This window comes from Euprymna scolopes, chromosome 46, assembly GCF_053919585.1.
Source record: "Euprymna scolopes isolate OS-2025 chromosome 46, ASM5391958v1, whole genome shotgun sequence".
Classification (NCBI taxonomy): Eukaryota; Metazoa; Mollusca; class Cephalopoda; order Sepiida; family Sepiolidae; genus Euprymna; species Euprymna scolopes.
The window spans coordinates 12,626,343-12,649,785 of NC_136527.1; the positions used below are offsets into that span (position 1 = coordinate 12,626,343).

The 23,443-nt window shown below is 32.7% G+C and overlaps 1 protein-coding gene across 2 annotated transcripts in view; it reads left to right on the forward strand.

Annotated features, from left to right (window-relative positions):
• The window catches only part of LOC145271211 (ubiquitin carboxyl-terminal hydrolase 48-like), a 203,116-nt gene that overhangs the window by 141,616 nt on the left and 38,057 nt on the right, over window positions 1–23,443 (forward strand). For both annotated transcript variants that reach the window (XM_080126775.1, XM_080126774.1), the window contains exons 24-26: window positions 5,253–5,366; window positions 11,427–11,560; window positions 16,817–17,007. In XM_080126775.1, the coding sequence (XP_079982901.1) occupies window positions 5,253–5,366; window positions 11,427–11,560; window positions 16,817–17,007 (439 nt within the window). The remainder of the gene's footprint in view (window positions 1–5,252; window positions 5,367–11,426; window positions 11,561–16,816; window positions 17,008–23,443) is intronic.

The window sequence follows — 23,443 nt, forward strand, 5'->3', positions numbered from 1 at the left end:
AAAGAATACATATAGCAATCCTAGAAATGTCAAGAAATAACTAAATATATTAATTATGTCAAAGTTAGGAGAATGAAAAATTCAGTTTAGGAATTTTCTTTGTGTGGCCAAAGGCGTGTGGAGGCATATGTGATATGTAAATCCATGTGAAGAGAATCACATGTTTGAGCACGTTTTGACGTCACAAAGAAAGATAGATTTACAATATATTTAGAAGTCGAGCCAGAGTTAGTTAGCAGCAAAAGAGTAAGTTGAAGAGAGAAGTCCGAGTTGAGTTGACAATTAGTCGAACCGTTTTGAGAGCAACCAGAAAGGGAAGAAAGAATGAATATAGATAATCATGTTATTTGTAAGTCTTCGTTTTGTTATCATTCAAACTTTTTTTATTTTTTTTTTTATTACATTTTCACCCCAAACAAGGCAAATTGCCACTTTACTATCAGGGGCAACAACTACTGGGGTACTATGTTGGGATTTGGGCAGCAAGATGTCAGTTCACGTTACACTTGAACTTCTGCACGTCAGTACTGTTGGGGAAGCAGGGATCTGGAATGGAATTCCAAAGTCCAGCGGTTCTGAGGAAGAAACTATTGGAGTAGAAAGATCTTTTACATCTAGGGATCTCTACAATGTGGGGGTGGGATTTAGCAACCTGTCGGATTTGTCGAGGGTGCTCACGTCGTGGGGGCACAAGTGCTTGCAGTTCGTCAGAGCATTCAGCACTAAAATACTTGTAGAACAGGCAGAGGGATGCAACATTTCGTTGATGGGACAGAGGCTGAAGCTTAGATGCCAGTTCAGAGCCTATCAGATTTGCGACTCTCTTTTGAACCTTGTCAAGGAGCGAAAGACTGGTAGCAGATGCACCAGCCCAAATGTTACAGCAATACTCCATACATGGGCGAATGGTGGCCTTATAGAGGTACAGGATACTTTCAGGTGTTAGTAGTTTTTTAACATAGTAGAGAGAGCCCACCTTTCTTGCAGCAGCTCTGGCAATGCTTTCAATGCATTCAAAATGTTAGGTGATGTGTTTTTGTGATTCGTTTTTCTAAATGATGTATAAAACTCCGCACATAAGTTTCTGAATTTTTATTTACATTTCATCATCTCATATATTTCTTCTACTCCAAATAATGAACTCAACAAGTGATGGTCATCGTCGTCGCCGTATACGCCGTTATATAAATGTTTCATCGTTTATGTCTTCGATATGTACCTGTCAACAGATACGCACTATACAATAGTGATACAACGAATAAGTAATGTAGATGACCACACACACGTATATAATATTCAGAATGTGTGAGGTTATATAATAATAATTTCCACAACCAAACAACCTCGCAGCCCACAAGAGCCATGACAGCCAACGAACCGAAAGTCCAAGACTTGAGTTTCACCCTCATTGGATTTCCGGTTTGTTGACTGAACTCAACAAGTGATAGTCAGCATCATCGTATATGCCGTTTCATAAATGTTTTTTTTTTTTTACATAGGCATCACCACATTATCAAGGCCAAGAGGCCACTCAAGGATAAGGGTTAAAGAGTGTACAGTAGAAATTGGACATTATAGTAATCATTAGTAATGAAAATTTGGTAAAGTTGATAACTTATATGGAACGGCTCATCAAGAACTTATTTACGTTAGACTTGAAGACAACCATATTGTAGTCAGCCGGAAAGCAGGAAAACGGAAGACAATTCCACAGGCGTGCAGTTCTAAGAAAGAATCTTTGTTCATGGAATCTCCGTTTAGGTTTAGGCACAGATAAAGAGTGGGGGGAATTATTGATAGTGTTTACAGCTAGACGGGTGTTTCTTGTGAAAGTTTGGCGAGGGGGGACCATAGATTGAAGCTCATTCGAACACTTTCCATGAAAATAACGATACATCAGAGACAAACTCGCAACATCTCTTCTGTGAGATAAAGGTTGCAAGGAGGAGAAAAGGACATCTCCTACGAGGCTACGAAGTCTACTTTGAACTCTATCAAGGCAGGACAAGTCCTTTCTAGCAGCTCCTGCCCAGATGTGGCAACAGTATTCCATCCTTGGACGTACCTGGCTCTTATATAGATAGAGAATAGCATCAGCAGTGAGATATCTACCGGATCGATAGAAAGATCCCACCATTTTTCCAGCGGCCTTGGCAACAGATTTGATGTACGTGTTCCATTTAAGATCAGGAGTAATGGTCAAGCCAAGAAGTTTGTCAAAACTTGAGGCCTCCTGAAGACGAGAGCCATTCATTTCAATTGATGTAAGATGTGGATCAGAATGTTGATGATGTAAAGAGAGAAGCTTGGTTTTAGATGCATTAAAAGTAACCAGCCATTCTTTACCCCATTGTACTACGTGCTCAAGATCAGAGGAGAGAGAAATGTTTCATCATTTGTTACATGTCCACCATCTGTGTTGAAGAAAAATATATATATATATATATATATATATATATATATATATATGAGCAAATAGTTAATAAAACATGTTAAAAACACTTTGAAAAAGAGTAAAAAACATTTAATTTGAAAAGGAAACACTTAATAAGTGGATAGTCCTTAATCCGCGGAGTTTCGAAGAAATACTTTCCTTCTCATCAGAGGGTAGGAATTAGAAAAATGCAGGATCGGATTTTGCTTGCAAAAGTATTTGATTAAACTGCAAGTAAGTCAAAGATCTTACTTGATAACAAAAACTCTGGCAATGCTTTCAATGCATTCAAACTGTTAGGTGATGTGTTTTTGTGATTCGTTTTTCTAAATGATGTATAAAACTCCGCACATAAGTTTCTGAATTTTTATTTCATCTTTCATATATCTATATTTCTTCTACTCCAAATAATGAACTCAACAAGTGATGGTCATCGTCATCGTTGTCGCCGTATACGCCGTTATATAAATGTTTCATCGTTTATGTCTTCGATATGTACCTGTCAACAGATACGCACTATACAATAGTGATACAACGAATAAGTAATGTAGATGACCACACACACGTATATAATATTCAGAATGTGTGAGGTTATATAATAATTTCCACAACCAAACAACCTCGCAGCCCACAAGAGCCATGACAGCCAACGAACCGAAAGTCCAAGACTTGAGTTTCACCCTCATTGGATTTCCGGTTTGTTGACTGAACTCAACAAGTGATAGTCCGCATCATCGTATATGCCGTTTCATAAATGTTTCATCATTTGTTATATGTCCACCATCTGTGTTGAAGAAAAAAAATATATATACATATATATATATATATATATATATATATATATATATATATATATGAGCAAATAGTTAATAAAACATGTTAAAAACATTTTGAAAAAGAGTTAAAAACATTTAATTTGAAAAGGAAACACTTAATAAGTGGATAGTCCTTAATCCGCGGAGTTTCGAAGAAATACGTTCCTTCTCATCAGAGGGTAGGAAATTAGCAAAATGCAGGATCGGATTTTGCTTGCAAAAGTATTTGATTAAACTGCAAGTAAGTCAAAGATCTTACTTGATAACAAAAACTGAAGCAGAGGGAATATGGTGAAGAAAAAGGTGATTTCACGTGAATTATAAGCTCTATCTTCTATTTGGTTTTATTGAGCTTTTACATCTGTTTGAGATTACTTTATAAATATTAATTCTTTAATATTTATAATATACTTTAGTTTTACCATCTTGGATCATTTTGGTAAATTTAATTGTCATTTTTATTTTATATATATAAAATTGGTATATGAAAATTTACTGAATTTCATGAACTCAGTATAATTACATATAAGTCTATATATATATATATATATATATATATATATTCTCGCCCGCTGCTTATTTAGCTACTATGCGGCGTGGCTTGCTCTTTGTTTATTTGTAAACAAACTAGTATCCTCGAGTACTATAAAGCGATGGACGAATGTTTATTTAATGAACATTTTATGAGACGTTTACGAGCACCGATTCATGGTCCACTATCAACGCGATGGTTGTAAGTTCAATCCACGGCTAAGGAAAGGTGCTAATCTAGCTGCACTGATGAGTTGTGGTGTTGTATATTCAAGGGGACAGATCCCAGTCAAGTAAATAAGGGTTATTACAATCCTAAGAATATGAAGCAATTGTCCATTGTGTTTAATTACGTCAGAGTCAGGACAATTTAGGAATTTTCTTTGTGTGGTAGAAAAAACAAAACGTAGATACCATGAACAAAGCTTCTTTCTTAGAACTGCACGCCTGTGGAACTCTGTTCCGCTTGCCTGTTTCCCTCCCGACTTCAACCTGGATGTCTTCAAGTTCAACACAAACAAATTCCTGATGAACCGCCCCCCCCCTAAGTAATGACACCTTACCAATTCTCCAATACTATTGCTACACTATCCCTTTGATTACTGTACACACAATAACCCTTATCCCTGAGTGGCCATTGAGCCTTGATAAGTGGTAAACTCCATGTAAAAAAAAAAAAAAAAAACGTGTATGTTCAGATCAGTAACCAAGATGGCGGCGAAGAATTAAATGCGGTCCGTGATGTAGCAAATGGCGAACTGATTGAATCCAAAATTTGACGATTTTTATAATAATTTTGCGACGTTTTGATTGGTTGTTTAGCACAGCCGTTGGTTATAAAAATGATTGGTGAATCCATTCGTCTCGTACCCCCCATCACAAGTCAAAAACATTTCTTGTCGTCGTGTAGTTTTATAAATGTCTCATCGTTATGTCGTCCCCAGTGTGTGCACAACATTAGGAGGTAGGCTACATTTTTTGGGGGGAGAAGAGGAAATTTTCGATTATCTGCTGGGGATCCTTAAGAAAGTACTCATTGCAAATGTCTTGTAGAATTTTTTTTTTTTCAATCAATCAATTACAGTGTGTTCTGAACTGATGACTAGGGCTATGACAACAGCATATTCTTTTCGTTGTTTTGACTCTTGAGTATATATCCGACACAATCAACTGAGAACTACACCACTCTATATAAAAGCGTATAAGATATCAACGGATACATTGTGCATAGGACGGCTTCTTTCAATTTACTGTCACCTGCTACATTGACATAACGTTTCACTTTATTCTAGTGGTTTACATAAGCTACCGGGATATGTTGCAGTAACATTTACGGAGAGACTAGTTATTCTATGTTCTTCACAGTTTACATTATTATTATTATTATTATTATTATTATTATTATTCAAGTAGTAGTGGCCGCAGGGGGAGACAACTTATATTTTATTTTGTTTTGTTTTCTCTTTTGCCAGAGATCCGATCCGTCGTAGTCCAATAACAACTGTAAAGAATTCCTCTTTGATTTGTGTCCATGGGGGAATGTTATACGAACCGGATTTAAATGTACTTACTTTAAGTCAGCAAAGGTAAATATATATTTTTATTATATTTATATTTTTTTTTAACTAAACAAAGGTAAATATATATTTATATATTTTTTAACTAAACAAAGGTAAATATATATTTATATATTTTTTTAACTAAACAAAGGTAAATATATATTTATATATTTTTTTAACTAAACAAAGGTAAATATATATTTATATATTTTTTTAACTAAACAAAGGTAAATATATATTTATATATTTTTTTAACTAAACAAAGGTAAATATATATTTATATATTTTTTTAACTAAACAAAGGTAAATATATATTTATATATTTTTTTAACTAAACAAAGGTAAATATATATTTATATATTTTTTTAACTAAACAAAGGTAAATATATATTTATATATTTTTTTAACTAAACAAAGGTAAATATATATTTATATATTTTTTTAACTAAACAAAGGTAAATATATATTTATATATTTTTTTAACTAAACAAAGGTAAATATATATTTATATATTTTTTTAACTAAACAAAGGTAAATATATATTTATATATTTTTTTAACTAAACAAAGGTAAATATATATTTATATATTTTTTAACTAAACAAAGGTAAATATATATTTATATATTTTTTTAACTAAACAAAGGTAAATATATATTTATATATATTTTGTACTTAACAAAGGTAAATATATATTTATATATATTTTTACTTAACAAAGGTAAATAAATATTTATATATATTTTTACTTAACAGAGGTAACTATATATTTATATATATTTTTACTTAACAAAGGTAAATATATATTTATATATATTTTTACTTAAAAAAGGTAAATATATATTTATATATTTTTAACTTAACAAAGGTAAATAAATATTTATATATATTTTTACTTAACAAAGGTTAATATATATTTATATATTTTTTTAACTAAACAAAGGTAAATATATATTAATATATGTTTTTAAATAAACAAAGGTAAATATATATTTATATATATTTTGTACTTAACAAAGGTAAATATATATTTATATATATTTTTACTTAACAAAGGTAAATATATATTTATATATGTTTTTAAATAAACAAAGGTAAATATATATTTATATATTTTTTTAACTAAACAAAGGTAAATAAATATTTATATATATTTTTACTTAACAAAGGTAAATATATATTAATATATTTTTTTAACTAAACAAAGGTAAATATATATTTATATATTTTTTTAACTAAACAAAGGTAAATATATATTTATATATTTTTTTACTTAACAAAGGTAAATATATATTTATATATTTTTTACTTAACAAAGGTAAATATATATTTATATATTTTTTTAACTAAACAAAGGTAAATATATATTTATATATTTTTTACTTAACAAAGGTAAATATATATTTATATATTTTTTTAACTAAACAAAGGTAAATATATATTTATATATTTTTTTACTTAACAAAGGTAAATATATATTTATATATTTTTTTAACTAAACAAAGGTAAATATATATTTATATATTTTTTTACTTAACAAAGGTAAATATATATTTATATATTTTTTTAACTAAACAAAGGTAAATAAATATTTATATATATTTTTACTTAACAAAGGTAAATATATATTAATATATTTTTTTAACTAAACAAAGGTAAATATATATTTATATATTTTTTTAACTAAACAAAGGTAAATATATATTTATATATTTTTTTACTTAACAAAGGTAAATATATATTTATATATTTTTTACTTAACAAAGGTAAATATATATTTATATATTTTTTTAACTAAACAAAGGTAAATATATATTTATATATTTTTTACTTAACAAAGGTAAATATATATTTATATATTTTTTTAACTAAACAAAGGTAAATATATATTTATATATTTTTTTACTTAACAAAGGTAAATATATATTTATATATTTTTTACTTAACAAAGGTAAATATATATTTATATATTTTTTTACTTAACAAAGGTAAATATATATTTATATATTTTTTACTTAACAAAGGTAAATATATATTTACATATTTTTTTAACTAAACAAAGGTAAATATATATTTATATATTTTTTACTTAACAAAGGTAAATATATATTTATATATTTTTTTACTTAACAAAGGTAAATATATATTTTTATATTTATATATTTTTTTAACTAAACAAAGGTAAATATATATTAATATATTTTTTTAACTAAACAAAGGTAAATATATATTTATATATATTTTGTACTTAACAAAGGTAAATATATATTTATATATTTTTTTAACTAAACAAAGGTAAATATATATTTATATATTTTTTTAACTAAACAAAGGTAAATATATATTAATATATTTTTTTAACTAAACAAAGGTAAATATATATTTATATATATTTTGTACTTAACAAAGGTAAATATATATTTATATATTTTTTTAACTAAACAAAGGTAAATATATATTTATATATTTTTTTAACTAAACAAAGGTAAATATATATTAATATATTTTTTTAACTAAACAAAGGTAAATATATATTTATATATATTTTGTACTTAACAAAGGTAAATATATATTTATATATTTTTTTAACTAAACAAAGGTAAATATATATTTATATATTTTTTTAACTAAACAAAGGTAAATATATATTAATATATTTTTTTAACTAAACAAAGGTAAATATATATTTATATATATTTTGTACTTAACAAAGGTAAATATATATTTATATATTTTTTTAACTAAACAAAGGTAAATATATATTTATATATTTTTTTAACTAAACAAAGGTAAATATATATTTATATATATTTTGTACTTAACAAAGGTAAATATATATTTATATATTTTTTTAACTAAACAAAGGTAAATATATATTTATATATTTTTTTAACTAAACAAAGGTAAATATATATTAATATATTTTTTTAACTAAACAAAGGTAAATATATATTTATATATATTTTGTACTTAAAGGTAAATATATATTTATATATATTTTTACTTAACAAAGGTAAATATATATTTATATATATTTTTACTTAACAAAGGTAAATATATATTTATATATTTTTTACTTAACAAAGGTAAATAAATATTTATATATATTTTTACTTAACAAAGGTAAATATATATTTATATATATTTTGTACTTAACAAAGGTAAATATATATTTATATATATTTTTACTTAACAAAGGTAAATAAATATTTATATATATGTTTACTTAAAAGGTAAATATATATTCATATATATTTTTACTTAACAAAGGTAAATATATATTTACATATTTTTTTAACTAAACAAAGATAAATATATATTTATATATTTTTTTACTTAACAAAGGTAAATATATATTTTTATATTTTTTTACTTAACAAAGGTAAATATATATATCTATATTTTTTAGTTAACAAAGGTAAATATATATTTATATATTTTTTACTTAACAAAGGTAAATATATATTTATATATTTTTACTAATCAAAGGTAAATATATATTTATATATTTTTTACTTAACAAAGATAAATATATATTTATATATTTTTTAACTAAACAAAGGTAAATATATATTTATATTTTTACTAAACAAAGGTTAATATATATTTATATATATTTTTACTTAACATTACTTAACAGAGGTAAATATATATTTATATATATTTTTACTTAACAAAGGTAAATATATATTTATATATTTTTTAACTAAACAAAGGTAAATATATATTTATATTTTTACTAAACAAAGGTTAATATATATTTATATATATTTTTACTTAACAAAGGTAAATATATATTTATATATTTTGTAACTAAACAAAGGTAAATATATATTAATATATTTTTTACTTAACAAAGGTAAATATATATCTATATATTTTTTTTACTAAACAAAGGTAAATATATATTTATATATATTTTTACTTAACAAAGGTAAATATATATTTATATATTTTTTACTTAACAAAGGTAAATATATATTTATATATTTTTTTTACTAAACAAAGGTAAATATATATTTATATATTTTTTTTACTAAACAAAGGTAAATATATATTTATATATTTTTACTTAACAAAGGTAAATATATATTTATATATTTTTACTTAACAAAGGTAAATATATATTTATATATTTTTTACTTAACAAAGGTAAATATATATTTATATATATGTTTACTTAACAAAGGTAAATATATATTTATATATTTTTTTTACTAAACAAAGGTAAATATATATTTATATATTTTTACTTAACAAAGGTAAATATATATTTATATATTTTTACTTAACAAAGGTAAATATATATTTATATATTTTTACTTAACAAAGGTAAATATATATTTATATATATGTTTACTTAACAAAGGTAAATAAATATTTATATATATTTTTACTTAACAAAGGTAAATATATATTTTTATTATATTTTTTAACTAAACAAAGGTAAATATATATTTATATTTTTTAACTAAACAAAGGTAAATATATATTTATGTATTTTTTAACTAAACAAAGGTAATAATTTTTTAACTTAAGTTAAATTCATCATTTTTGTTTAACTTTACAACAAAATTAATTTTTTTTTTAACTTGTACAATAAATTTTAACTTGATAATAAATTTTTCTTTTCTTTTTAACTTGACAATGATGTTTTTTTAACTTGATAATTTTTTTTTAATTTGACAATAAATTTTTCTTTTTAAAACTTGACAATAATTTCTTTAACTTGACAATATTTATTTTTTTTAACTTGACAATAATTTTTTTTTTAACTTGACAATGATTTTTTTTTTTAACTTGACAATAATTTTTTCTTTTTTTTACGTTGACAATAAAGTTTTTTTTAACTTGACAATAAATTTTTCTTTTTTTTTTAACTTGACAATAAATTTGTTTTAACTTGATAATAATTTTTTTTTAACTTGATAATAATTTTTTTTTTTAACTTGATAATAATTTTTTTTTTAACTTGACAATAAATTTTTTTTTTAACTTGACAATAATTTTTCTTTTTTTAACTTGACAATAATTTTTCTTTTTTTTAACTTGACAATAATTTTTCTTTTTTTTTTAACTTGACAATAATTTTTTTTTTTTTTTTAACTTGACAATAATTTTTCTTTTTTTTTAACTTGACAATAATTTTTCTTTTTTTTAACTTGACAATAATTTTTCTTTTTTTTTAACTTGACAATAATTTTTCTTTTTTTTTAACTTGACAATAATTTTTCTTTTTTTTTAACTTGACAATAATTTTTCTTTTTTTTTAACTTGACAATAATTTTTCTTTTTTTTAACTTGACAATAATTTTTCTTTTTTTTTAACTTGACAATAATTTTTCTTTTTTTTTAACTTGACAATAATTTTTCTTTTTTTTAACTTGACAATAATTTTTCTTTTTTTTAACTTGACAATAATTTTTCTTTTTTTTAACTTGACAATAATTTTTCTTTTTTTTAACTTGACAATAATTTTTCTTTTTTTTAACTTGACAATAATTTTTTTTTTTAACTTGACAATAATTTTTCTTTTTTTTTTAACTTGACAATGATTTTTCTTTTTTTTTTAACTTGACAATAATTTTTCTTTGTTTTTAACTTGACAATAATTTTCACTTTTTTTTACCTTGACAATAATTTTTTTTTAACTTGACAATAAATTTTTCTTTTCTTTTTAACTTGACAATAAATTTGTTTTAACTAATAATTTTTTTTAACTTGACAATAATTTTTCTTTTTTTTAACTTGACAATAATTTTTCTTTTTTTTTTAACTTGACAATAATTTTTCTTTGTTTTTAACTTGACAATAATTTTTTCTTTTTTTTACCTTGACAATAATTTTTTTTTTTTAACTTGACAATGAATTTTTCTTTTCTTTTTAACTTGACAATATATTTGTTTTAACTTGATAATAATTTTTTTTTTTTAACTTGACAATAATTTTTCTTTTTTTTAACTTGACAATAATTTTTTTTTTTATTGCAGTGGAAACCTTTTTTAAAAGATCAAATCTATTGTAAATTGCTGTGTGTCTTTTGCTCTCTTTTTTTTTTTTTTTGTATAATTTCTATTCTTTTTTGTCAGCATTTCCTATCTTTGGCCAGAAGAATGGACAATCATTGAAGCTAGTTGCACTGTGGACATTGAAATTAAGGTCTTCATTGAGCAAGGCGATTCAAACGGGGCCAAGGGAATAACCGCTTTAATTTGCCAGCCAGGTAAGAAACAACAAACAGAAAGATGGGCGCACGTGTAAAAGTGCTATTCACTCTATATCCCCCCCCCTCTCGGACAAAGGAGGAATTGGAATTAGTAATTCAATCCTGTTCATCCACTTGTTTGCACTATTGTGCTATTCACTCTATATTTTTGACCCCCCCCTCCCCCTGGACAAAGGAGTAATAGAAACTAGTAATTCAATCCTGTTCATCCACTTGTTTGCACTTTTCGCAATAACTACGCTTTAGATTTTTTTTTTAAATTTTGCATAAACATTAGTCATGGTCAAAGTAATTTTTTTTGTCAGAACAGATTTTCTGGGTAGTAATTGTCTGTATTTTTTAGATGAGGTGTTTTTATTGATTGAGATTGTCGGACTGACGTAATAATAATAAAGGGTTGGGTTTGAGACTCCTAACAAACGGTTCCCCAGTTTGATACAAAACACCTGATGAAGGCCGGAGGGCAAAACGGCCGAAACGTTGTGACTATAACAACCAAGATGAGGAAGTCAGTCCGACAATCTCAATCAGATTTTCTGGGATAACTCTGGTTGCCATTATAGGAGTAAAATTGACCTAAGATCGTGTGTCTGTTTTTTTATTTGCACTTTTTTCAATAACCACGCCTTAGATTTTTTTTTTTTTAATTTTGCACAAACATTAGTCATGGTAAAGTAACTTTTTCACTCATAGAGGGGTATCCCACATGCTTGGCTTTTTTTTTTTTTTTTTTTTTTTTTTTGATAAACAATAAAAAGAAAAATGGCCAAATAGCTTAAAAAAAAGGCCAAATTTTGCAAATTTAGCCTTTTTAAATCAATTAATCCCTGCGCACTTTATTTTCATAGGAGTGCTTTTTCTTTTAATGATTTGGAATTCATTCCATTTGCGATTTTTTTCCAAGGAACTCTGCCTTTTGGATCATTTTGGACCATTTGGAATTTAACCATTGGATTGAAATTTTAAATTCGACCGTTTTGGATTTTACCATTCTTGGATTTTTTTACCCTTCACCGGACTATCCATTCATGTGAAATCTTTTTATCATTTTTTTTTTTACCTCCTATTCCCCTTACCTCACCCTTTTTTTTAACCAAGTAAGATCTGTGACTTACTTGTAATTTCATTAAATACTTTTATATGCAAAATCCGATCCTGCATTTTGCTAATTCCTGCCCTCTGATGAGAAGGAGAGTATTTCTTCGAAACTCCGCGGATTAAGGACTATCCACTTATCTTGTGCTTCCTTTTTTAAAATTAAATATGTTTTTAACTCTTTTTCAAGATGGCTTTTAACATGTTTTATTAATCATTTGTTCATATTATAAGCTCTATTTCCTTTTCGGTTTTATTGAGCTTTTACATCTGGTTGAGATTACTTTACTTGTAAATATTAACTCTTTAATATTTATAATATATTTTAAGTTTACCATTTTGATTACCTTGGTAAACTTATTGTAATTTTTATTTTTTTATTTTTTATTTTATGTATATATATATATATATATATATATATATATACAGTGATGATCATATTTATTGGCACGGTAAAATAAAAGTTAAATTTTGTCTAATAAATTCTAAAAAAGGGATTAAATTAAAGAAAATAACAAAGTATATTATGTATTTTTAACTGGCCTTTCCGATGCAGCAATCGGATTTTAGAAAAAATAAATAACAAAGGAACAACAAACATAATTGCAAAAAACCCTTGTTCAAAATTATTGGCACGGCTTTGTTTTTCTTTTAGTATCAGTATAATATCAATCAATTTCCGGTTTACGTGCTTTCTGAACTTTTTTATAGCCATATTATGCTTGTTTAACGCTAATTCAGTGAATAATTTTTTTCAGATAATTTTTAGATAGCGATTTATTTAAACTATTATAAGTGACTAAATTATAATTTTCAATCGCCATGGTTAAAACTAAGGAACACAGCGAAGACGTCAAGAAGCTTGTTGTAGCATGCCATACCAATGGGGAGGGCTATGATAAGATTTCAAAGAAGCTAAACCTTCCCAAATCCACTGTTAGAGCCATAATAAACAAGTTCAAATCGCAAGGCCACGTTATGAGTTTAGAGGGTAGAGGGAGAAAAAGGATTCTTTCCCCAAGAGATGAACGGAAAATTGTTCGACAAGTAAAACAAAACCCAAGGATCTCTGTTGGGGAGATTGTTGATGAACAGAGCACCTCTGGAGTGAATGTATCTCGACATACAGTTGGTAGAGTTTTGAAGAGAGCTGGTTTAAAAGCATGTCGTCCGAGAAAGACTCCCTTATTGAAGCCTATGCACCTGAAAGCAAGGCTAGCCTTTGCAAAACGTCATATTGATAAAGATGTTGCATTCTGGAAACGTGTTCTATGGACTGACGAAACGAAAATAGTTATTTGGCCATAATAAAGTGTCTTATATTTACAGAAAATCTGGCGAAGCTTTCCTGCCTAAGAACACCATACCCACAGTGAAGCACGGTGGAGGCAGTTTGATGTTTTGGGGATCCTTTGCTGCCTCTGGACCAGGGCGACTTGTTAAGGTCACAGGTAGCATAAAAAAGGAAGATTATGTTAAAATATTGGATGAAAACCTGAAAGACTCTACTAAAGAGCTCTCACTTGGTCGTCGTTGGTGGTTCATACAAGATAATGACCCAAAGCATTCGGCTAAACTGACTAAGAAATGGCTTGAGGACAATCATATTAATGTTTTGGAGTGGCCATCACAAAGCCCAGACCTTAATCCAATTGAAAATTTATGGAGAACATTAAAATTGAGGGTAATGCAAAGGAAGCCTAAGAATCTTATTCAATTGGAGGATTATTGTCAGGAAGAGTGGGCTAAAATTACTACTGAAGAGTGCAACAACTTGGTTGTAAACTATGAAAAGCGACTGAGGAAGGTAATCAAGGCCAAAGGCTATACAATTGATTATTAAATAAATCATGCCAATAATTTTGAACAAGGGTTTTTTGCAATTATGTTTGTTGTTCCTTTGTTATTTATTTTTTCTAAAATCCGATTGCTGCATCGGAAAGGCCAGTTAAAAATACATAATATACTTTGTTATTTTCTTTAATTTAATCCCTTTTTTAGAATTTATTAGACAAAATTTAACTTTTATTTTACCGTGCCAATAAATATGATCATCACTGTATATATATATATATATATATATATATATATATATATATATATATATAGTGTTACTTGATTCAGAAACTCCTGATCCAATTCGCCTTCATCTGAATCAGAATTTGTCACTTTATCCAACACTTGTTGCACCACGACACTCCTTCGTCTCGCTCTTTTACCTGTCGAAGTACTTGGTTCGTCACTAGCTCGCTTTATGGCTACTTTAGTCTACAAATCAACTCGCAACTCTTCCAAAACAAAGGAAGTCATTTGCAGAACGTTAGGCTTGCACTTAATCAAGGTTAAGCAGCGATTAGGTAGCTATTTTTGCTCCTTGACAACAAAAATATGTGGCCGGAAAAATACCGGTTTAGCAGTTAAATCGGTATATAGCATTTTCAGAAATTACTAGTATTGGTAACTCGGTCTGTTAGGATTAATAATAAAAGATACCCTAGGACCTAACGATCGTGTTTCTTTCTTACATTTTTGTTTATATCTTCAAATATTTACGTTATTTGCTTTTACAATCTTTTGAGGATTATTTAACGTCAAATCCAGTAATTTTGCATAACTAAATAATATAAGTCTAAGTATATTATTATTATTATTATTTTATAATAATAATAATAATAATAATAATACTATTGTTGCACTTATTGATCAACTGGCGAACAGAGCCTCGACAGAAAATGAAGTTGTGGACGTTAGTATGGAGAGAGGGTTGGTGTCACGCATGCACACAGTGCAACTAATGTTTAGAGAAAAATGTTCGAGTCTGTGTTTTCTTTTGTTTCTCTTGCTTTAGTTTATTTTTTTATACGGGGTGGAACGATAAAAGTTGTTGTCCGAAAGAAAACAACACTACAGCTTTATTTTAAAACTTTTATTTAAAAATTCAATTCAGGTGACTTGATTCTGTCGTAAAGCTGATGTAGCCAACTTCAGCCTCAATCACTGGCTTGATACGAGTCCGGAATTGGGAGCATGCATTTTCCACAAGCGGCGGCGGGAGTTTGGCGAATACTCGGCGGATAGTGGTGATCAGGTTGGCATTAGTGTTGTGGGAGGTCAAGAGGACTTCCCCAGGGCCTTTCAGAAGTTGAAGCAGTACAACAAGTGCATTGCAGCCGGAGGAGATTACTTTGAAGGAGACTAGAATTGTACTATCAAGTAAAATTGCCCATACGAAAAAGTCTAGAGTATTATTGCTTGTACGGTGTTTTCTATTCTGAATTTACATTGCTTATCTATGTTTATACTTACAAACCAGTGTTCGCACTCTTGGCGATCGAAAGTCAACACTGCCAGGTGATGGAGAAGGAAACGATGGCACACAAACATGATGATGATTGCAACGTCTTACTTGGTTGTTACGAATAGGTGAATTCAACATGAATAAAAGAGTAAAACAATCCCAAATACACAGAACATAGAATAGAGACACGTTCGCTTCGCCTGTAGTACAGCTTTTAAAATGAAAACGCGTTCATAACGGCACAAATCGTCAACGTTCATGACGACGAGGATGATGGTTGTTACGAATAGGTGAATTCAACATGAGTAAGAGTAAAACAATCCCAAATACACAGAAAATAGAATAGAGACACGTTTGCTTCGCCTGTAGTACAGCTTTTAAAATGAAAACGCGTTCATAACGGCACAAATCGTCAACGTTCATGACGACGATGATGGTTGTTGCGAATAGGTGAATTCAACATGAATAAAAGAGTAAAACAATCCCAAATACACAGAAGATAGAATAGAGAGACGTTCGCTTCGCCTGTAGTACAAGTTTTTAAAATGAAAACGCGTTCATAACGGCACAAATCGTCAACGTTCATGACGACGACGATGATGGTTGTTACGAATAGGTGAATTCAACATACATACATACATACATACATTTTCGCTTTTATATATAGAGATATAAAAATCCTTTTACAGACATAGTGAGGGACACGTATAGTGTTACAAAATTATGCGATCATGCAGGCTATATCGTCATAATTTAATGATGGATGCAAAGAAACATTTATTTAATTAAAAAAAAAGAATTTTTTAGCGAGGACTTGCGATAAATTTCTGTTGACGTTGTTTTTGTTTTTTTTGTTCCAGCTGTTTGCACGGATTGTTACGTGGCTCGTCTGAATCAGGAAGAGCAGCAACGGTTTGAATATACCGAAGCAAAGATCTACGTACGTAAAGTCTTGAAAGATTGGCAGCAGTTGGAAAGGACGATGGGTTACAACAACCTGAGCAGGTCACCGGCCGACACAAGTGATAAAGACGACCCAGAATTTGTGCAGGTAACAATATTAATATTTTTTGGGTAAATGTGAAGATTAACGGACGCCACTGAAAACAAAGGTCCCTCGATAGAATGAGATAGAGGAAGAAAGAGAAAAACAAAAAAAAAAAAATGGTAAATGTGAAAAATCTTTCCACCCTCGAAAAATCCTTTAAAGTTGACACTTTTGTAGATTTTCGAGGGGCACTGAAAAAAAAAATAACATTTAAAATTTCGGCAAACGAGCAGTTCCCAAGATACGAAGAAATGTTGGTTTCAAAAAAGTGGAGGATCACTTTTCTATAAGAATTTAACATAAAATGAGCAATCACTTGGTGGCCATAAAGTGGGTGCATTTCTTCATATTTTGGAAACTACTTGTTTCCTGGAATTTTAAATGAGTTTTCTAGATGGTGGCCATAAAGTGGGTGCTCATTTAATCCTAAATCATTGTAGAAAAGTGATCCCCCATTTTTTTTAATCTAACATTTATGCATATCTTGGGAAACTACTCGTTTTGCTGGAATTATAAATGTTATTTTCGTTTTCAGAAGGAGTAATTTTAAAGGATTTTTGGAGAGTGGTAAGATTCTTCATATTTACCATTTTTTTTTTTGTTTTTCTATTTCTTTCTCTATCTCGTTCCAGCTTCTTTTCTCTTTATCTTCCTTTCCTCTTCACTTTTTATAAAACTCTGCTTTCTAAACTGAAAAATGTTATTTTCATTGTGACTAGCAGGGGGTACCCGGCGTTGCCCGGGTGTTTGGAGGTGCGTGTGGTTAAAATAAAAAAAGTTTTGGTAGGTGAGTATGAGGATCAAACCCGAACCCTTGAAAGTTGGAAAAAAAAAACATGCGACGTTAACCATTAGGCCACCACAACTTACTAACGGAAACACGTTTGAATTTATTTAATTACTTAGAATTTTCAGGTGCACGTTTTAATGTCTTAATTGTTGGGGAGTGGCGGGGACCAGCTCCCCTTGTCCAATTTGAATAGCAATTGTCTGATTGATCAAAGCTGATTGCTTTCGTACATTTCCGGCGATGGCAACCAGAAAAATACCGCCAGAATTAGTGTCGCTTTTATTATAAGAAAAAGACTAATCCACATGCAGTGAGCGACAAATGTTGAATATTTATCTTCCCGAAGTGGAGCAAATTAAATAGACAGGCGAGCTCCGTTGTTAACTGTGAGATATTACGATTTACATGTGATATAAAAAGTTTTAACAAGTTGTGAGCCGACCGAGCGCTTCTCGGACAAAAGCCTTTCTTGGACATACACAAAAAGCGAACATACATACACACATTTTCGCTTTTAGACTAGCAAGGGGTACCCGGCGTTGCCCGGGTGTTTGGAGGTGTGTATAGCTTTGGGTAAATAAAAACTCGGGGGGAGGGGGGGGGGTTAAAATAAAAAATAAAGTTTTGGTAGGTGAGTATGAGGATTGAACCCGAACCGTTGAGGCAAAGTTGTAAATTAAAGTGTGAAAAAAAAAGAGTGTGACGGTTTTAACCATTGGGCCACCACGAGATGCTAACGGAAACACGTTTGAATTTATTTCATTACTTGGATTTAGCAGGTGCACGTTTTAATGAGTTAATGAGGTCAAGTTTGACTGCGGGATAGTATTTCATTTACTGCGGTAACGCTTTTTTTTTATTTTTATTTTCCCAAGATGTTATAGGAAAAGGCCTAACCCACATGCGACGAGCGACAAATGTTGAATATTTATCTTCCCGAAGTCGAGCAAATTAAATAGACAGGCAAGCCCCGTTGTTAACTGTGAGATATTACGATTTACATGTGATATAAAAAGTTGTTAGGCGACCGACCGCTTCTCTGAAAAAAGTCTTTTGTAGACATACAGAAAAAACGAACACACATACATACATACATACATACATACATTTTCGCTTTTATATATATAGATGGCTGAGATTTCAAACAGTTTCTTTCTTTTTTTTTTCTCATATTAATCCCTAACAAGATATATCGCCACCTGGACATAAGGGGATACCAATTGTTGGGGCCATGCCTAGGAAAGATTAGCAAGATGTTTGTTTACGTTACATTTAACTTCTGCATATCAGTACAGCCAGGGAAGCAGGCAGCAGGAAGGGAATTCCAAAGTCTAGCTGCTCGAGGCAAGAAATTATTAGAATAGAAAGCTTTTTGGCTTTTAGGGACCTCCTTAGTGATGGGGTGAGATTTTGTTGCTAAGCGGGTTTATCAAGGATATGTACATCCAGGAGGCACAAGTGCAACGAGTTCATCAGAGCACGTTCCATTAAAATATTTGTAAAACAGGCACAGTGATGCAACATTGCGGTGATGGGACAGGGGTTGGAGCTTAGTTGACAAAGTGGAACCGATTAGATTGACAACTCTTTTTTGGAACCTATCTAAGAGGGAGAGACTAGTGGTAGATGCACCAGCCCAGATGTAGCAAAAATACTCCATGAGTGGATGAATGGTGGCCTTGTAAAGGTACAGGATACTCTCAGGCGTGAGTAGTTTTTGTGTAATAAATTGCGAACAGACGGACTTACCTGACAAACGCTCGAGGTGTGCACTCTGCAAAGCGGGCACGTCCAAAGAAAAATGGCAAGATGGCGGCGGCCGGTTAATATTGCCAAGTAATCACGCAAAATCTCGTGTTCTCTCGTACACACGGGAGTTCAGCTTAGCATAAAAACGGGTCACTGTGAGCAAGAAGCGAGAAGGAAAAACGTAGTCAAGACAAAGACGACGCTTCTGACGACTGAGAAGAAGAAAGAAGAAAAAGAGCAAGAAGTAGAAGAGAACGATACATGAGAAGACGAGGTGTGTGCGGTTTTGAGTAAATCGAAACAGACAGAAAAAAAAAAACTCTGATTACAAGCTATTTTGGCTTTGGTATGGAGAAATTTGACATCAGATTAATTCCGGAATTCGATGGCTCCTCCACTGGTCCCTCGGTGGTCGAATGGCTGGAAAAGGCTGAGCGCGTTTGCCGGTTGTGCAAGATTAAAGACCCAGCTATGGTTATCTCATTGAGACTCACTAAAGGGGCTTATGCCGTGTACCAGCAGCTAGAGGAGGATCCGACCATGGAGCAGATTACACAAGCGCTATACGGGGCATTTGGTACAGACCCTTTTGTCGCCTGGAGGCAGTTTTCCGAACGCCGACTTGGGCCGGGGGAGACAGTGGATGTCTACATGGCCGACTTGAAAAAGCTTGCCACTCCCTTCGGTGGTGCAAGTGATCGCATATTGGCATGCGCCTTTTTGTCGGGACTTCCGGATGAGGCAAGTCGACTGCTGCGAGCATCGTCAAGACTCACTGAGATTGGATTGGAGGAGTTATTGGCGAGAGCACGAAACACGAAGGGTCTACGATGCTATACCTGTGGTGGCCCCAACCACTTTTCCAGAGACTGCAAAAGCGGTACAAGGTGCACCCCTAATTATGGAGCACGACAAGTAATACGGTGTCACCAATGCAATAAGCCAGGCCACATAGCGCGGAATTGTTCGGGAAACGGGCAAGGGGAGGACGCCGCAGCGCTAGCACCCTCCCCAACGCGGCATTGAACAAAGCGCTGCCTGCAGTAACAGTTCAAGTTGATGGATGTGAACGTTCAGCGCTGGTTGACACCGGCTGTACCCAAACCCTTCTTCGAAAGGAATATTGCGCCACATGGAAGAAACGAAGGATCCCTGTACTTACTGTCGGCCAAGGCTCATTGGTGTGTTGTGGGGTCAGCGTTGTTCATATCAGCATTGGCAATGGCTCTCCGGTTGCTGTGACGGTGTTAGTGGTCGATGGGGAGCTGCTCGGATATGACCTTCTCCTTGGAATGGACGCTATCACACAGCTAGGCGGAATTACTGTGAACGGCGCCGGTGATGTGAGCTTCTCTCGACCAAACAAACAAATGTGTGCAGCAATCACTCTCGATGAGCCCGACTTCCATGCAGAATACGATAAGGGCACAAACACTTGGACAGCGTCCTGGAAATGGGCAGGTGACCAGCCACCAGTGTCATTGCGGAATCGACTTACAGAGTATCCCCCTCCTGCGTGGCTTAGGGGGCAGTACGAGGCAGAACTTCAAGTGTGGCTGGATAATGGCTGGTTAGTTCCATACCCAGAGGATGAGCTCGGGCCCCCGCGGGGGCTAATTCCCCTGATGGCTGTCAGACAAGAGAACAAGCAGAAAGTTCGACCTGTTCTTGATTACCGGGAACTTAATGAATACGTTGACCCACACACTGCAGGGGCTGATGTCTGTGCTCATAAACTACGGGAGTGGCGGCGGCAGGGTGCGGAAGCAGCCATACTGGACTTGCGAAGAGCGTACTTGCAAATATGTGTTGAGAAATCGCTGTGGCCGTTCCAGACGGTGGTGATCAAAGGAACTCGCTATTGCTTGACCAGGCTAGGATTCGGCCTGAATGTAGCCCCTAACATCATGACAGCAATCATGCAGGCGATCCGGCGTCAAGATGAAGCGGTGCAACATGCGACATCGTCGTATATAGACAACATTTTTGTCAATGAGAGCCTCCTGTCTGCCCAGGCGGTCAAAGAACACTTTGAGCACTTCGGATTGTCGTGCAAGGAGCCGGAGCGGCTACAGGACGGGGCGAAAGTGCTCGGACTGCAGGTGAGCGGAAGTGCAGATGGCCTTCAATGGGGAAGGAGTGGTGAAATCCCGGAAATCCCATCTACCATCACACGTCGGAGCACGTTTGCCATTTGCGGAAAATTGGTGGGTCACTTCCCTATGTGTGGGTGGCTCCGAGTGGCTGTAGCGGCCATAAAGCGACGGGCAACTTCTATGTCAACTGGATGGGACGATGAGGTGCATGATCCTGCCCTGCGAAGCATGCTGGTGGAAGTTGTTGCCAGAGTGACCAATGATGACCCTGTACGGGGGAGCTGGTACGTCGATGGGAGTGAATTTACAGTTTGGGTAGACGCCAGCTCACTTGCCCTTGGCGTTGCTCTGGCGGTCGACGGAAGGATAATAGAAGATGCCTGCTGGCTTCGGCCGGAGAATGACGCCAAGCATATAAACCTAGCTGAACTCGATGCTACACTGAAAGGAGTCAATCTAGCGCTTTAGTGGCAGGCTAGAATCCTTCACATCATCACGGATTCCACGTGTGTGCATCGGTGGATGACCAATACCTTGAACGGAAAAGCACGTCTGACAACGAAGGCGTCGGCCGAAATGTTGATCCGGAGGCGGCTTGCTACCCTAATCGAAACTACTAAGGAATACGACTTGGTCATAGATGTGACACTGGTGCAGTCCTGTTTGAATCAGGCGGATTGTCTGACCAGAGTGCCACGCCGTTGGCTGGACCTGCCAAAAGAAGTGAACGAGTCAGCACCTGTAAATTGCGCTGCAGTGGGACATAGACTCAGCCCGGAGCATATTAATGATGTCCATTGCCAAAGCGGGCACCCCGGTGTAAACCGAACGCTTTACTTCGCCAGATTGGTTGACCCCTCTGTGTCTCGGAGGGCTGTGAAATCTGTTGTGGGAAGCTGCAACACCTGCCGATCGATCGACCCAGCACCTGTCCGGTGGAAGAAGGGAATACTCAGTGTGAAGCGTAATTGGGATAGGATTGCGATGGACATAACGCACTACAACGGGAGGCATTTTTTGACGCTTATCGACTGTGGACCATCTAGGTTTTCATTGTGGCGGCCCCTTCGCCGGCAGGACGCGGCTGCCATTATCCATGAGTTGGAAGGTGTGTTCCTCGAGCGTGGCCCTCCTTCTCAGATACTCACTGACAATGGCCCCGCTTTTGTTAGTGAGCCGTTTAAACAGTTTGCAGATGGCTGGGGTGTCCATCTGCGTTTTCGGTGTGCCCATGTTCCCAGTGGAAACGGGATTATTGAGCGCAATCACAGAACTGTTAAGACAATCGCAGCGCGGAAGGGGTGTACGGTACCTGAAGCAGTCTATTGGTACGTCACCCCTAAGGACGATGTTTCACCCTCCACCGCGCCAGCCAACGCGCTACATACATACCGTGTCAGGGTGAGAGGTTGTGAGAACAGCTCACTACCCGAACCGGAGCCACCACAAAAGAACATAAAAGAGGGAGATGTCGTCTGGGTTAAAAAACCTCGAGGCCAGTGCACGACTCGCTACGGAACCGGTCATGTCACTGAAGTGATCAGTCCGCAGGCGGTGCGAGTTGATGGAGTACCTCGTCATATTAAAGACTTAAGATCAGTATTCCAAACGCAGCTGCCGCTTGACGAAGATAGTGAAATTGAATCCGTGACCAGCGACCCATCATTCTGGTTCATGACGGCTTCAACGCACAGCGACACTGAGAGTGGTAGCCTTCAAAGTACTGACCCTCCTGCTGATGATGAAGACCCGGACAGTGATACTGCGATGCTCAGCTTTAGGTTCGCCGACCTTCGTGTCACGG